The sequence below is a fragment of the Molossus molossus genome, unplaced genomic scaffold (assembly GCF_014108415.1).
Source record: "Molossus molossus isolate mMolMol1 unplaced genomic scaffold, mMolMol1.p scaffold_m16_p_15, whole genome shotgun sequence".
NCBI lineage: Eukaryota > Metazoa > Chordata > Mammalia > Chiroptera > Molossidae > Molossus > Molossus molossus.
Window position 1 is genome coordinate 20,872,815 of NW_023425350.1, and position 14,827 is coordinate 20,887,641.

Here is a 14,827-nt window from a genome sequence, read left to right on the forward strand (position 1 = left end):
CCTGGAGCGGGTTTCTGTTGCAGGTGGGAGAAAGCATTCCAGGGGAGATCGGGAGGGCCTCGTGTGCTCTGTGTGGCACCTGGAGGGGTTTCAGTTGCGGGTGGGAGAAAGCATTCCAGGGGAGATCGGGAGGGCCTCGTGTGCTCCGTGTGGCACCTGGAGGGGTTCTCTGTTGCGGGTGGGAGAAAGCATTCCAGGGGAGATCGGGAGGGCCTCGTGTGCTCCGTGTGGCACCTGGAGGGGTTCTCTGTTGCGGGTGGGAGAGAGCATTCCAGGGGAGATCGGGAGGGCCTCGTGTGCTCCGTGTGGCACCTGGAGGGGTTTCTGTTGCGGGTGGGAGAAAGCATTCCAGGGGAGATCGGGAGGGCCTCGTGTGCTCCGTGTGGCACCTGGAGGGGTTTCTGTTGTGGGTGGGAGAAAGCATTCCAGGGGAGATAGGGAGGGCCTCGTGTGCTCCGTGTGGCACCTGGAGGGGTTCTCTGTTGCGGGTGGGAGAAAGCATTCCAGGGGAGATCGGGAGGGCCTCGTGTGCTCCGTGTGGCACCTGGAGGGGTTCTCTGTTGCGGGTGGGAGAAAGCATTCCAGGGGAGATCGGGAGGGCCTCGTGTGCTCCGTGTGGCACCTGGAGGGGTTTCTGTTGCGGGTGGGAGAAAGCATTCCAGGGGAGATCGGGAGGGCCTCGTGTGCTCCGTGTGGCACCTGGAGGGGTTTCTGTTGCGGGTGGGAGAAAGCATTCCAGGGGAGATCGGGAGGTCCTCGTGTGCTCCGTGTGGCACCTGGAGGGGTTTCTGTTGCGGGTGGGAGAAAGCATTCCAGGGGAGATCGGGAGGGCCTCGTGTGCTCCGTGTGGCACCTGGAGGGGTTCTCTGTTGCAGGTGGGAGAAAGCATTCCAGGGGAGATCGGGAGGGCCTCGTGTGCTCCGTGTGGCACCTGGAGGGTTTCTGTTGCGGGTGGGAGAAAGCATTCCAGGGGAGATCGGGAGGGCCTCGTGTGCTCCGTGTGGCACCTGGAGGGGTTTCTGTTGCGGGTGGGAGAAAGCATTCCAGGGGAGATCGGGAGGGCCTCTTGTGCTCCGTGTGGCACCTGGAGGGGTTCTCTGTTGCGGGTGGGAGAAAGCATTCCAGGGGAGATCGGGAGGGCCTCGTGTGCTCCGTGTGGCACCTGGAGGGTTCTCTGTTGCGGGTGGGAGAAAGCATTCCAGGGGAGATCGGGAGGGCCTCGTGTGCTCCGTGCGGCACCTGGAGGGGTTCTGTTGCGGGTGGGAGAAAGCATTCCAGGGGAGATCGGGAGGGCCTCGTGTGCTCCGTGCGGCACCTGGAGGGGTTCTCTGTTGCGGGTGGGAGAAAGCATTCCAGGGGAGATCGGGAGGGCCTCGTGTGCTCTGTGTGGCACCTGGAGGGGTTCTCTGTTGCGGGTGGGAGAAAGCATTCCAGGGGAGATAGGGAGGGTCTCGTGTGCTCCGTGTGGCACCTGGAGGGGTTCTGTTGCGGGTGGGAGAAAGCATTCCAGGGGAGATCGGGAGGGCCTCGTGTGCTCCGTGTGGCACCTGGAGGGTTTCTGTTGCGGGTGGGAGAAAGCATTCCAGGGGGAGATCGGGAGGGCCTTGTGTGCTCCGTGTGGCACCTGGAGGGTTTCTGTTGCAGGTGGGAGAAAGCATTCCAGGGGAGATCGGGAGGGCCTCGTGTGCTCCGTGTGGCACCTGGAGGGGTTCTCTGTTGCGGGTGGGAGAAAGCATTCCAGGGGAGATCGGGAGGGCCTCGTGTGCTCCGTGTGGCACCTGGAGGGGTTTCTCTTGCGGGTGGGAGAAAGCATTCCAGAGGAGATCGGGTGGGCCTCGTGTGCTCCGTGTGGCACCTGGAGGGGTTCTCTGTTGCGGGTGGGAGAAAGCATTCCAGGGGAGATCGGGAGGGCCTCGTGTGCTCCGTGTGGCACCTGGAGGGGTTTCTGTTGCGGGTGGGAGAAAGCATTCCAGGGGAGATCGGGAGGGCCTCGTGTGCTCCGTGTGGCACCTGGAGGGGTTCTCTGTTGCGGGTGGGAGAAAGCATTCCAGGGGAGATCGGGAGGGCTTCGTGTGGTCTGTGTGGCACCTGGAGGGGTTCTCTGTTGCGGGTGGGAGAAAGCATTCCAGGGGAGATCGGGAGGGCCTCGTGTGCTCCGTGTGGCACCTGGAGGGGTTTCTGTTGCGGGTGGGAGAAGCATTCCAGGGGAGATCGGGAGGGCCTCGTGTGCTCCGTGTGGCACCTGGAGGGGTTCTCTGTTGCGGGTGGGAGAAAGCATTCCAGGGGGAGATCGGGAGGGCCTCGTGTGGTCTGTGTGGCACCTGGAGGGGTTCTCTGTTGCGGGTGGGAGAAAGCATTCCAGGGAGATCGGGAGGGCCTCGTGTGCTCCGTGTGGCACCTGGAGGGGTTCTCTGTTGCGGGTGGGAGAAAGCATTCCAGGGGAGATCGGGAGGGCCTCGTGTGCTCCGTGTGGCACCTGGAGCGTTTCTGTTGCGGGTGGGAGAAAGCATTCCAGGGGAGATCGGGAGGGCCTCGTGTGCTCCGTGTGGCACCTGGAGGGGTTCTCTGTTGCGGGTGGGAGAAAGCATTCCAGGGGAGATCGGGAGGGCCTCGTGTGCTCCGTGTGGCACCTGGCGGGTTTCTGTTGCGGGTGGGAGAAAGCATTCCAGGGGAGATCGGGAGGGCCTCGTGTGCTCCGTGTGGCACCTGGAGGGGTTCTCTGTTGCGGGTGGGAGAAAGCATTCCAGGGGAGATCGGGAGGGCCTCGTGTGCTCCGTGTGGCACCTGGAGGGGTTCTCTGTTGCGGGTGGGAGAAAGCATTCCAGGGGGAGATCGGGAGGGCCTCGTGTGGTCTGTGTGGCACCTGGAGGGGTTCTCTGTTGCGGGTGGGAGAAAGCATTCCAGGGGAGATCGGGAGGGCCTCGTGTGCTCCGTGTGGCACCTGGAGGGGTTCTCTGTTGCGGGTGGGAGAAAGCATTCCGGGGGAGATCGGGAGGGCCTCGTGTGCTCCGTGTGGCACCTGGAGGCGTGGGGAAGGCTCGCCAGCGTGTACTTAGCCCTCGCAGCCTGTGAGACACGGGCATGGCAGGCCTGTTCACAGAGGGGGAAAGTGAGACCAGGAGGTGGAGTCCCTTCCAAGGTCACACAGCTAGTCACCTCCCTGGGTGGAACAGGGGTTCCCGTTAAGCCCTGCCTGACCTGGAGACTTTCCCATTGCTCCACAGAGCCCTGTCTTGAGCGCTCTGTCCCGCGTCAGGAGGCTACAGGTGGCAGTTGCTTGAATATGGTGAAGAGCAAAGGGCAGTGATGCCACCCACAGTAGGTACTAGAATAGTTTGCAGATTTACTTAGTGAAAAAAGTTGTGTTTTTTTTTTTATCCTCACCCGAGGACACTTTTTTGCATTTATCTTCAGATAGAACGGCTGGGAGAGAGGAAGGAAGAGAGGGAGAGAAACATCGACATGAGGGAGACACATTTAGTGGTTGCCACCCACACAACACCAACTGGGGCCGGGGACAAACTGCAACTGAGATTACCTGCCCTTAGCGTATCTCTAGTCTGCGAGCCGACGCTCTAACCGCTGAGCCAAACCGGCCAGGGCAGAAAGTTATTTTAAAAATAATTCTTGAGATTGTATTTTATAATAAGATTTCCTGCCAAGTAGTGTTACACATTTTAAAGAATGTTTTTAATGTCTTCTATGTCATCCTATAGGTCTTTGTAGTGCCACATGTACCGGTTATGTTGGTGAAGTCATTCTATTTGTGGATTGAATAGAGGCTAACGAGATAAGATTGTGCACTGATCTTGTAAACTGTATTTCAAGGAAATAAAAGTAATTCAGTTTGCAGAGTTAGTTACAGAAGAATAGGATTAGCTAATAGACATTGCGTTGAATGTAAGCGCTGTGAGGACAGGGACCTCGTCTGTCCTGCCTGCCACCCTCTCCCTGGGGCCTTGTGCACACTGCATTGGACTAGCCGGTGCCCAACTGAATTAGTGAACAAACACGCTTCAGTAAGACCCCATTCTTTGGATTCCCTCCCTTCTTTGTGTATTCTTTGCCTCTTCCTCGTCTTCTGAGATCCCTTTACTGTAGTAGTTTCCCGAAGCTCTTCACTGGGTCCTCCTCTGACCCACTCCACCAGTGCTTCCGGGGTACTGTCAGCCCCTTCCTGGAGGTAACCTTCGCAGCTTCAATGAGCACAAGTTCATCTGCAGAAAGTGCTGAAAACATTGTAAAGATGTTGTTCTGGGGATCAGTAGACCAAGTGTTTGAGTCAGCTTTTGCTGCTCCTCATGAAGGTGTGACCTTGAGCAGGTGATTTAACCTCTTGGTACTTCATTTACCTCTATTGTGAGGGGGTTGGCTTAGTTCAGAGTTGAACATTCAAATACAGACATACCTCGGAGATATCATGGGTTCGGTTCCAGACTACCACATAAAGTGAGTTGTATCTTTTTGCTGGTGGAGGGTCTTGCCTTAAATTTGTTTTTAAAAAAAAAAAAAGGCAGTATTTGAGAATTACAGTGAAAGGAGGTATTCCTGTAGTCAGCTTTCACACAAGTCGATTTGTTTTCCCTTCCTCACAATGTTCTTTACTGAAAGTCACTGTTATGAATGATCACCCAGGACAGTACTGGATTCCAGCCGATCAGCAAAGAGCTTACACTGTGTTCATCACACTGCGCAGTCTCCGCATGTCCCAGCAGTTGTTGCTGTTTTCACTCACTGAGAACTTCGTCTCCCACCATGTTTGAGGACATGTTCAGTGGTGTCTGTTCCATTCTCTGAACTGACAGCAGTCTCCTCTGGGGTGAAGATTCTAGGCGTACATGTTCAAGGCCAGTCTTTTTTAAGATGTCCCCTCTAGGAGAGCATTCTAACTAAAATTGAAGAATCCTTACCCTAACCAAGGCCAGAAAGCATTGACATACCTTTTAAAATGGTTTTCTGTAATACAAGGCAAAAAAAGATCTTATGCCTTTAACTTCTAAGTGAACAAATACTTAATTTTTTGGGCATTCCGTGTGCTTTTAGTGTAAATTGTATTTGCATCTATGAATTAGGATATATTTGAAGTGAAGAAGTACCAGATTTCTTTTCTTTTTCTTTTTTTTGACTGAAGAACAAGAATTGAATGTTGCGGGAAAGTGGATAATTGCAGCATGGGCTCTGGCAGGGGTCTTGGGCCCGCAGGTGAAGAGGCAGGGAGTGCAGGGCCTGGCAGACAGATATGTAGCCCAGGTGGCTCAGTGCAGGTAATCATACATGTCATGGTGGCGTATGGTACCATCTGAGTGACAAAGCCAGGGTCAGCATCCAGGAAGTGGGTCCATGGGTGGCCAGCCAGTGCCACCTGTATCAGTTTTTTTCACCTGTCTTTCTTTTTTTTTACACTTTTGATGCCTTCCATAATGTTGTTTTTTTATCTTTAAATATTTTATTTTATTTCTGTTACAGATGTTTCTCCTTTTTTCCCCATTGACACCCTCCTCCCCATCCCCCCCATACCCGACTTTGTTGTCCATGTCCATTGGTTATGCGTACATGCATGTAAGTTCTGTGGTTTATCTCTTCCTCCCCCCCCACCCCTTCTTCTGAGGGTTGTCAGTCTGTACCCTACTTCCACGTCTCTGGGTCTACCCTATTCCTCAGACTATTATGTTCATTATATTCCACAAATAAATGAGATCAAATTTCTGCTTGGCTTGTTTCACTTAGGATAATACTTTCCAGTCCCTCCAAGTCGTCTCAAATCACCTGTGTGTTTTTCTCACAAAGTGGGTTTGGGTGCAGGTCCCTCGGAAGCAGGCCTACACCACGACCTAGGCCTGGGGCTGCTGCTGGTTCACTGGTGCAGGATGGCCCTGATGCCAGCAGCCGCCTGCTCTGCTGTGTGCCCTGATTGTCCGTACCCACCCAGACCCAGTCTTGGGCCTGTGCTACCACCAGTGCCAAAGTTAAGTGCATGCAGAGGGGAGACAAACTCCAGCCAGTGTGCATGGGCACGTTAGCTGGGCCAAGGAGTCCCCGGTGAAGACGACTGCGGTCCTTCTCTTTGCTGTCGAACACAGACCCCCAGTACAGGGACATCAGCATCCGTCACCCTGGAGGTCCTGCAGCAGCATGGGCTTGCTGGCTCCTTCTCCTCTCTGCTCGTCTCCGTGTCACAGCTTCTGAAAGGCCGAGAGCGGGCAGGGAAGGCCTAGAGCCCTGCCTCCAGCAGAACCCCCATTCTCTCTCCCTCCTCCCATTCATATATTTGACCCCCTTTACCCTTTACTGCCCCCACCCCCTCCCTCTACATTTATTGTCATGTAGTTTATTTTTTCACATGTAATCTGTGAGATAAAACAGTTTATTAGTTTATGGTATGATCTATTCTGCTTACTGTTTTGATTATCCAGAAAGATTCTGAGTAATTCTTTAAGTGATTTATTCAATAGAAGGAGTCAGCTAGGTTAAATAATGATTCTGCTCCAGTGACACATTCTCTGTAAGAATATTTGAAAGCACATGTTTTATTATTTTTCACAAGATTTTCAAATCTCCATTCAGCTGTATGCCAGTATTTTTGGGAGAATTAATTTTGTTCTATTCAGAGTGGGATTACCCAGCTTATCTCTTCTTTCTATGGTCTTTATCTTATTCATTTTTTTCTTTTCCATCAGTGTTTGCTTTCACAACCAAAGTTCTGGGCCATTCAGACATCTGCCTTGATCCTGCGGACAAAACTTGAGAGAGGAAGCACACGCCGCGTGGAACGGGCAATGAGGCAGACGCAGGTAGGAATTCATGTGGCAGTTTCTGTTTTTCTCCCAGTTCCTCGTCACTGTCAACAAGCATACACATATGTTACAAACCTAAAAGGCTGAGGTGGCTTTCCTTTTGCTTAGACACTTTGCTGTTATTTGTAGCGTGGGTTTCAGAGTTGGACTGCTTGGCTTCAAAGCCCAGCTCTGTGACCACAGTGTTGACCACAGCACTTCTGACACCACATGTGTCTTACACACCATGACTCTCTGCTGCCCTGTGTGCATCAGCCGGGTGCCTTCAGTGTAGCTGAGCTCTGACACTGGAGTTTGTACAGACCCGCTGGTCAAGAGCTCGGTCCCACTAGTCTGGGTACTCTACACAGGAGCTTCTGTGCTTATAGAGTTTGGGGTGTGACACCTGCCCAATACTTGGGTGCATTTACCAACCTGGAAGCTCTCTGAACCCATCTGTTTTAGAGGTCCCATTATATAGACATGATTGATTAGATCTTTGGCCATTGGTGATTAACTCAACCCCTATACCCTCTTCCCTCCCCAGAGGTTGGGGGTGGGCTGAAAGTTGCAACTCTAATATTGGTTCCTCTGACAGTCAACCCCCAGCCTCTAAGAGTCACCTCATCCCATAAACTCTGGTGTGGTGAAAGGGGCTTATTTGGCCCTAGCCGGTTTGGCTCAGCGGTTAGAGTGTCGGCCTGTGGTCCTGAGAGACCCGGGTTCGGTTCCCACTAAGGGCATGTACCTCGGTTGCAGTTTGTCCCCGGCCCTGGTCGGTTGTGCGGGTGGCAGCCACTCGATGTGTTCCTTTCACGTCGATGTTTCTCTCTCTCTCTCTCTGTTCCTCTCTCTCCCTCCCACTCTACCTGAACAAAAAATGGAAAAATGTCCTCGGGTGAGGATAAAAAAAAGGGGGCTTATTTGAAGCACAACATAAAACAGGTGGTTAGCCCGGCCAGTGTGGCTCAGTGGTTGAGCGTCAACCCACGCACCAAGAAGTCGCCAGTTCCATTCCCAGTCAAGGCACATGCCCAGGTTGTGAGCCTGATCCCCAGTGGGGGGCATGCAGGAGGTGGCCAATTGATGTTCTCTCTCATCGATGTTTCTATCTCTCCCTCCCTCCCTTTCTCTCTAAAAATCAATAAAGAAAAAAAATTTAAAAAAAAAAAGGTGGTTGTAGTAATACCAACAGTACAGGTATTTGCTGAGCATTACAGAGACAGTATCAGAGGTAAGTGAAAAGACAGGCAACTGCACGGGGCAGGTCGTATACGGACATGAAGTCCATTCTAGCACAGAAACATTCACTAATGAGCTGACCACATGTAAAATTAATCTTCATTCAGGCATCATTCTCCATTTAATACTAATGTTTATTCCTGCCCCGTGACTTGGTAGCAGACAAGTGTCTTTCACAGACTTTCTGATAAACTACACATGATACAGATTGCCAAGAAAAATTTTAAATCTTGCAAAAGATGTAGGATTTCACACTGTCAATGAAATGATATTTTAAGATTTTTATTTTTAAACAATTCCAAACCTACATAAAATGTATAAGAATGGGGTGAAGAGCTCCCGTGTACCCGTCACCAGGAGGCTCCTTTCAGGTTCTGCAGCAGTCCTGGTGACGTCTTCTGTAGGCAGAGGCCCAAGCATGGCATGGAGCCGTCATGTCCTGGCAGTCTCCTCAGTCCGCAAGGGCTCCTCCACCTTCTCTACCTTTGTGGGGGTGATGTTTTTGGTTCTTTTGGAGACTGTCCTTCAGTTCGGGGTTGTCTGTTTCCTTGTGATTAGATTCAGCCCATACGGTTTTGACAGTAATGTGACAGAAATGTTGTCTTCCTTTCCTGCACCTCCTTCAGGTGGCACACCGTATGGTTTGTCCCATCCCTGGGGATGCTGTTTGATCCCTTGAGAGTAAGGTTATGTCTATGGGTTTCTCTCCGGTGTCTAGTTACTCTTTTCCCTTTGTAATTAACAAGAACTTTGGGGGAGTCACTTTGAGATTATCCTGTTTGTCATCCAACTTTTACCCATTAGTTTGAGCACTTATGATGTTTCTTGCCTGAGGAAGTTATTACCATGATGTTTGCCAAGTGGTAATTGTCCAATTATTTAATGACATATTCATTGATATTGTGTTGTAGGGAAGAGCTTTTTCTTCTTATTTATTCCTCCACCTATTTATTTATTAGAGTATGGACTCATGAATTTCTATTTTAGTCAATGAGATGTATTCTTACACTATCATTACTTATTTACTTTACTCTTTTTGTTTTGACAGCATTTCAGCTCATGTGAATAAGATAAGCTTAAGAATAGAGCATATTATTTGTTCCATCTTGAACCTAAAGCCACAGACAGGCGGCTGTGGTGAGCGCAGAAGCGGTCCTCCCAGTGACCCACCCTGCCTCCCTTCTGTTAGTGCCCGAGCCACCCGGAGGGTCCGGAGGTGTCCTCCGCGCTCCTCTGCAGGCAGCAGGGGCCGTGTGACTTCGTTCAGATAGTGGAATCTTCGACTCTAAGGAGCTTATTTTCTAAAGGCAAGATTATTTCTCTCGGAATCATTTCGTTTTCAGACCCCACCCTCTCAGTCAAACACTATGCAATTACCACGTCCATTTGCTTTCCTCTTGCACAGAGTTTGAATCAGGAAACATTTTATTGAGGGCTTAGTATGTACTGCATAGTTTGTTTCATATTCTTGTAATCATTGTACTTCTCTTTACTAACTACCATCTTTAGGCCCCTTTATATTATTGTCACAGCTTGTTTTCTCCGGAATAGTGAGACAGAGCCAGAGGTGCCAGCTTTATTAGGGTTCAGTACCCACCTGTTGAGAATTGAGAGGAAGCAGTCACACTGAGGAACAGGCCCGAAACAGCCCAGGGCATTTCCCACCTAAGTGTCCCTTTTACCCTCATCTTTCCCCCTCTCCCCCCATGAAGGTGAAACCTGGGGCCAAGAGCTCTCTGTAGCTGAGGGGACTCCAACAGCTGCCAGCCTACAGCAGGCTGCAGACCCCATGCCCCACATGTGGGCCTGATTCAAAGTAAAGAAGGGAGGTGAAGATGTAGTTTCATCAGCATCTTAAATGATTCATGATGAATTGCCCCTATTGCCTTGAATTCTGTTTATTAAAAATTTACTTCACAATAAAGCAGCAAAATGTTGAAATGACCAAAGTGTTAAAATGATCAACTCTGTGTATTTTATTTTTAAGTGCATAATTTATTTATTTTTTTTAATCCTCACCCGAGGACACTTTTCCATTTTAGTTCAGATAGAGCGGAAGGGAGGGGGAGAGAGAGAGAGAGAAACATCGATGTGAGAGAGACACATCAACTGGCTGCCTCCTGCACGACCAGGCCAGGGCTGGGACAAACTGCAACCAAGGTACGTGCCCTTGATTGGAATCGAACCCGTGACTCATTGGTCCGGGGGCCGATGCTCTAACCTCTGAGCCAAACTAGCCAGGGCAAGTGTATGACTTCTTGTTCAAGGAAACCACATAATATCTCTTTGGGTGGGGGGCAGTTTAAAATTTTGGTCTTCTGAATTCAGATTATTAATAAAGGGGATTTTGACTTAGAAATAATTTGCTTTTTATTCATCTCTTTCATTAACTTTGGCATATAAAATGATCAAGCCAACATTCATGTTTCTTTTGTAGCAGCAATTAAACTTAAAAAAGTATAGAAGAAAATTTGTTCACAGGTGTATGATAGAAACCTGCATCATTCTGTGAATTGTGCAGGTTATGTTTGTAGGTACCAAGCAGCAAGGAGGTGCTTTGATGGCAAGTGAACCTAACGCAGGAGCCGAAGCACTAGGCGCAGCACTTGGCCCGTCTGGCCTTTCTGAGGCTGCCGGCTCCCCGTCTTGCCGGCCCCGTGCGCTGTTGAGACTTGTACGCCTCGACTTGTACGGCAGCATGAGGCGTTGTTATTTCTGTCTCTACAGGGTATCCCGAAGAAAATCTTTTCACTCTCCAACCCAGAATTTTTGGAAATTAGCCAGATCATGTGACAAGATGAATGTGAAATTTATCTAATTTTCTATCATTGTTGAGGCATTTACCTCATAATGGAAACTTTTGCCAATTCCTCTGATTCAGAGTTTGATATTACTGTTTGTTGAAGTTACTACATCCCTGAAGAATAAGAGGAAAATGATTCTAAAAATACGTGTATATGTAAAACAAGTGTTCAAAAACTTTCCGTTTTAATTTCTGTGAAAATGTGTTCCCTTTCTTAGCTGTATAAAGTGATACAATGATAAATTGTTAAAGTGGAAAGAAAAATAAGCTAGAAGGAGCTCTTAGGAAAAGCTTAACCTTGTCATATTATTAGCTGGGGAAATGTAGGTGTGATGAGGTCAGGTGACTGGCCTCAGGTTGCCTCGCTGGTTAATGACATGGTCTGGACTATAACTTTTTTTTTTTTTTTTTAATTTCTTTTTTTTTTTTTTTTTTTTTTTTATGAATTTTTATTTATTTTTTGTTACAGATATTTTACCTTTTTACCCCATTGGCACCCCCCACCCCACCCCCTCCACCCTGTCCCCGGCTTAGTTGTCCATGTCCATTGGTCATGCATACATGCATATAAGTTCTGTGGTTTATCTCTTCCCACCCCCCCACCCCCCATCCCCTCTTCTGAGGGATGTCAGTCTGTGCCCTACTTCCATGTGTCTGGGTCTACTGTATTCCTCAGACTGTTATGTTCATTATATTCCGTATATAAGTGAGATCATGTGGTATTTGTCTTTTTCTGCTTGGCTTCTTTCACTTAGGATAATACTTTCCAGGTCCCTCCATGTCGTCTCAAAGGATAAGAGATCTTTCTTTCTTACCGCTGCATAGTACTCCATTGTGTATATGTACCACAGCTTTTTGATCCATTCGTCTACTGGTGGACACTTGGGCTGTTTCCAGATCTTAGCTATTGTAAATAGTGCTGCTATGAACATGGGGGTACATATATTCTTCCTGATTGGTGTTTCAGGCTTCTTAGGGTATATTCCCAGCAGTGGGATCACTGGGTCAAATGGAAGTTCAATTTTTAATTTTTTGAGGTAGCACCATATTGTTTTCCATAGCGGCTGCACCAGTCTGCATTCCCACCAGCAGTGTATTAGAGTTCCCTTTTCTCCACACCCTCGCCAACACTTGTTGTTTGATGATTTGTTGATGGCGGCCATTCTGACAGGTGTGAGGTAATACCTCATTGTTGTTTTAATTTGCATCTCTCGGATGATTAGTGATGTTGAGCATTTCTTCATATGTCTCTTGGCCATTTGTATGTCCTGTTTGGAGAGGTGTCTATTCAGCTCCTCTGCCCATTTTTTAATTGGGTTCTTTGTCTTCCTTTTGTGGAGTTGTGTGAGCTCTCTGTATATATTGGAAATTAACCCCTTATCTGATACATCATTGGCAATGATGTTCTCCCATACAGTGGGTTGCCTTTCCATTTTGATGATCGTTTCTTTTGCTGTGCAGAAGCTTTTTAGTTTGATGTAGTCCCATGTGTTCATTTTCTCCTTTATTTCTGTTGCCTTAGGTGATGTATCAGTGAAAATTCTGCTCCGTATGATGTCCGAAATTTTGTTGCCTACATTTTCTTCTAGAATTTTTATGGATTCACGGGTCACATTTAAGTCTTTTATCCATTTTGAGTTTATTTTTGTGTATGGTGTAAGTTGATGGTCGAGTTTCATTTTTTTGCATGTAGCTGTCCAATTTTCCCAACACCATTTATTAAAGAGGCTGTCTTTACTCCACTGTATGCTCTTGCCACCTTTGTCAAATATTAATTGAGCGTATTGCCTTGGGTCCATTTCTGGGTTTTCAGTTCTGTTCCACTGGTCTATATGCCTGTTCTTGTGCCAGTACCAGGCTGTTTTGGTTACAGTCGCTTTGTAGTATAACCTGATATCTGGTAATGTGATCCCTCCAACTTTGTTCTTCTTTTTCAAGATTGCTGTGGCTATTCGGGGTCTTTTTTGGTTCCATATGAACTTTTGAAGTATTTGTTCTAGTTCTATGAAATATGTCGTTGGTATTTTGATGGGGATTGCATTGAATCTATAGATTGCTTTGGGTAGTATGGACATTTTAATTATGTTAATTCTTCCAATCCATGAACAGGGTATGTTCTTCCACTTTTTTATATCTTCCTCTATTTCTTTTTTCAATGACCTGTAGTTTTCTGCAAATAGGTCCTTTACTTCTTTGGTTAAGTTTATTCCTAGGTATCGTAATTTTTTTGGAGCGATGGTAAATGGGATTGTTTTTTCAGTTTCTCTTTCTGTGAGTTCATCATTGATGTACAAGAATGCCGTCGATTTCTCGACGTTAATTTTGTATCCTGCTACTTTGCCAAATTCATTTATTAAGTCTAATAGATTTTTGATGGAGTCTTTAGGGTTTTCTATGTACAATATCATGTCATCTGCAAATAATGACAGTTTCACTTCCTCCTTTCCAATTTGGATCCCTTTTATTTTTTCTTCATGTCTGATTGCTGTGGCTAAGACTTCCAGTACAATGTTAAACAAGAGTGGCGAAAGTGGACATCCCTGTCTTGTTCCTGTTCTTAATGGAAATGTTTTTAGTTTCTGTCCATTGAGTATGATGTTGGCTGTAGGTCTTTCATATATGGCCTTTATTATGTCGAGATATGATCCCTCTATTCCTACATTGCTGAGCGTTTTTATCAGAAATGGATGCTGGATTTTGTCGAATGCTTTTTCAGCATCTATTGATATGATCATGTGGTTTTTATTCTTCATTTTGTTTATGTGGTGTATCACGTTTATTGATTTGCGAATATTGTACCAGCCTTGCATCCCTGGAATGAATCCCACTTGGTCATGGTGAATAATTTTTTTGATGTATTTCTGGATCCGATTTGCTAGTATTTTGTTCAGGATTTTGGCATCTATGTTCATCAGGGATATTGGCCTGTAGTTTTCTTTCTTCGTAGTGTCTTTTTCTGGTTTTGGAATTAGAATTATGCTGGCCTCATAGAACGTGTTTGGAAGTCTTCCTTCTTCTTGAATTTTTTGAAATAGTTTGAGGAGAATGGGTGTTAGTTCTTTTTGAATGTTCGGTAAAACTCCCCCGTGAAACCATCTGGGCCTGGGCTTTTGTTTGCTGGGAGAGTCTTGATTACCTCTTCAATTTCCTTAGTTGTTATTGGTCTGTTCAAGTTTTCTATCTCTTCCAGGGATAGTTTTGGGAGACTGTGTGTTTCTAGAAATTTGTCCATTTCGCTGAGATTGTCAAATTTGTTGCCATATAGTTGTTCATAGTAGTTGTTAACGATCTTTTGTATTTCCGTGGTGTTGGTTGTTACTTCTCCTCTTTCATTTCTGATTTTGTGTATTTGGGTTCTGTCTCTTTGTTTCTTGGTGAGTCTAGCTAAGGGTCCATCAATCTTGTTTATCTTTTCGAAAAACCAGCTCTTTGTTTCATTGATCCTTTGAATTGTTTTTTTGGTCTCTATGTCATTTATTTCTGCTCTGATCTTTACTATTTCCTTCCTTCTACTTGCTCTGGGGTTTTCTTTTTGTTTGCTTTCTAATTCTTTAAGTTGTGAGGTTAGACAGTCAATTAGAAATTTTTCTTGTTTTTTGAGGTAGGCCTGTAGTGCTATGAACTTCCCTCTCAGAACTGCTTTTGCTGCATCCCATAGATTTTGTGTTGTTGTGTGTTCATTTTCATTGGATTCCAGGAAGTTTTTAATTTCTTCCTTGATCTCCTCAGTGACCCATTCATTGTTTAATAACATGCTATTTAGCCTCCATGTGTTGAAATGTCTTTGCATGTTCTTGTTGCAGTTGATTTCTAGTTTCATGCCATTGTGATCTGAGAAGATGCTTGATATGATTTCAATCTTCTTGAACTTGTAGAGATTTAGTTTGTGCCCTAACATGTGGTCTATCTTTGAGAATGCCCCATGTGCACTTGAGAAGAATGTGTATACTGTAGTTTTGGGGTATAATTCTCTGTACATATCTATTAAATCCATTTGGTCTAGTGCTTC

At 47.0% G+C, this 14,827-nt stretch overlaps 1 protein-coding gene across 4 annotated transcripts in view; it reads left to right on the forward strand.

The window, feature by feature from the left end:
• The window catches only part of TTC27 (tetratricopeptide repeat domain 27), a 162,549-nt gene that overhangs the window by 68,791 nt on the left and 78,931 nt on the right, over positions 1 to 14,827 (forward strand). For all 4 annotated transcript variants that reach the window (XM_036263218.1, XM_036263219.1, XM_036263220.1 and 1 more), the window contains one exon: positions 6,678 to 6,791. In XM_036263218.1, the coding sequence (XP_036119111.1) occupies positions 6,678 to 6,791 (114 nt within the window). The remainder of the gene's footprint in view (positions 1 to 6,677; positions 6,792 to 14,827) is intronic.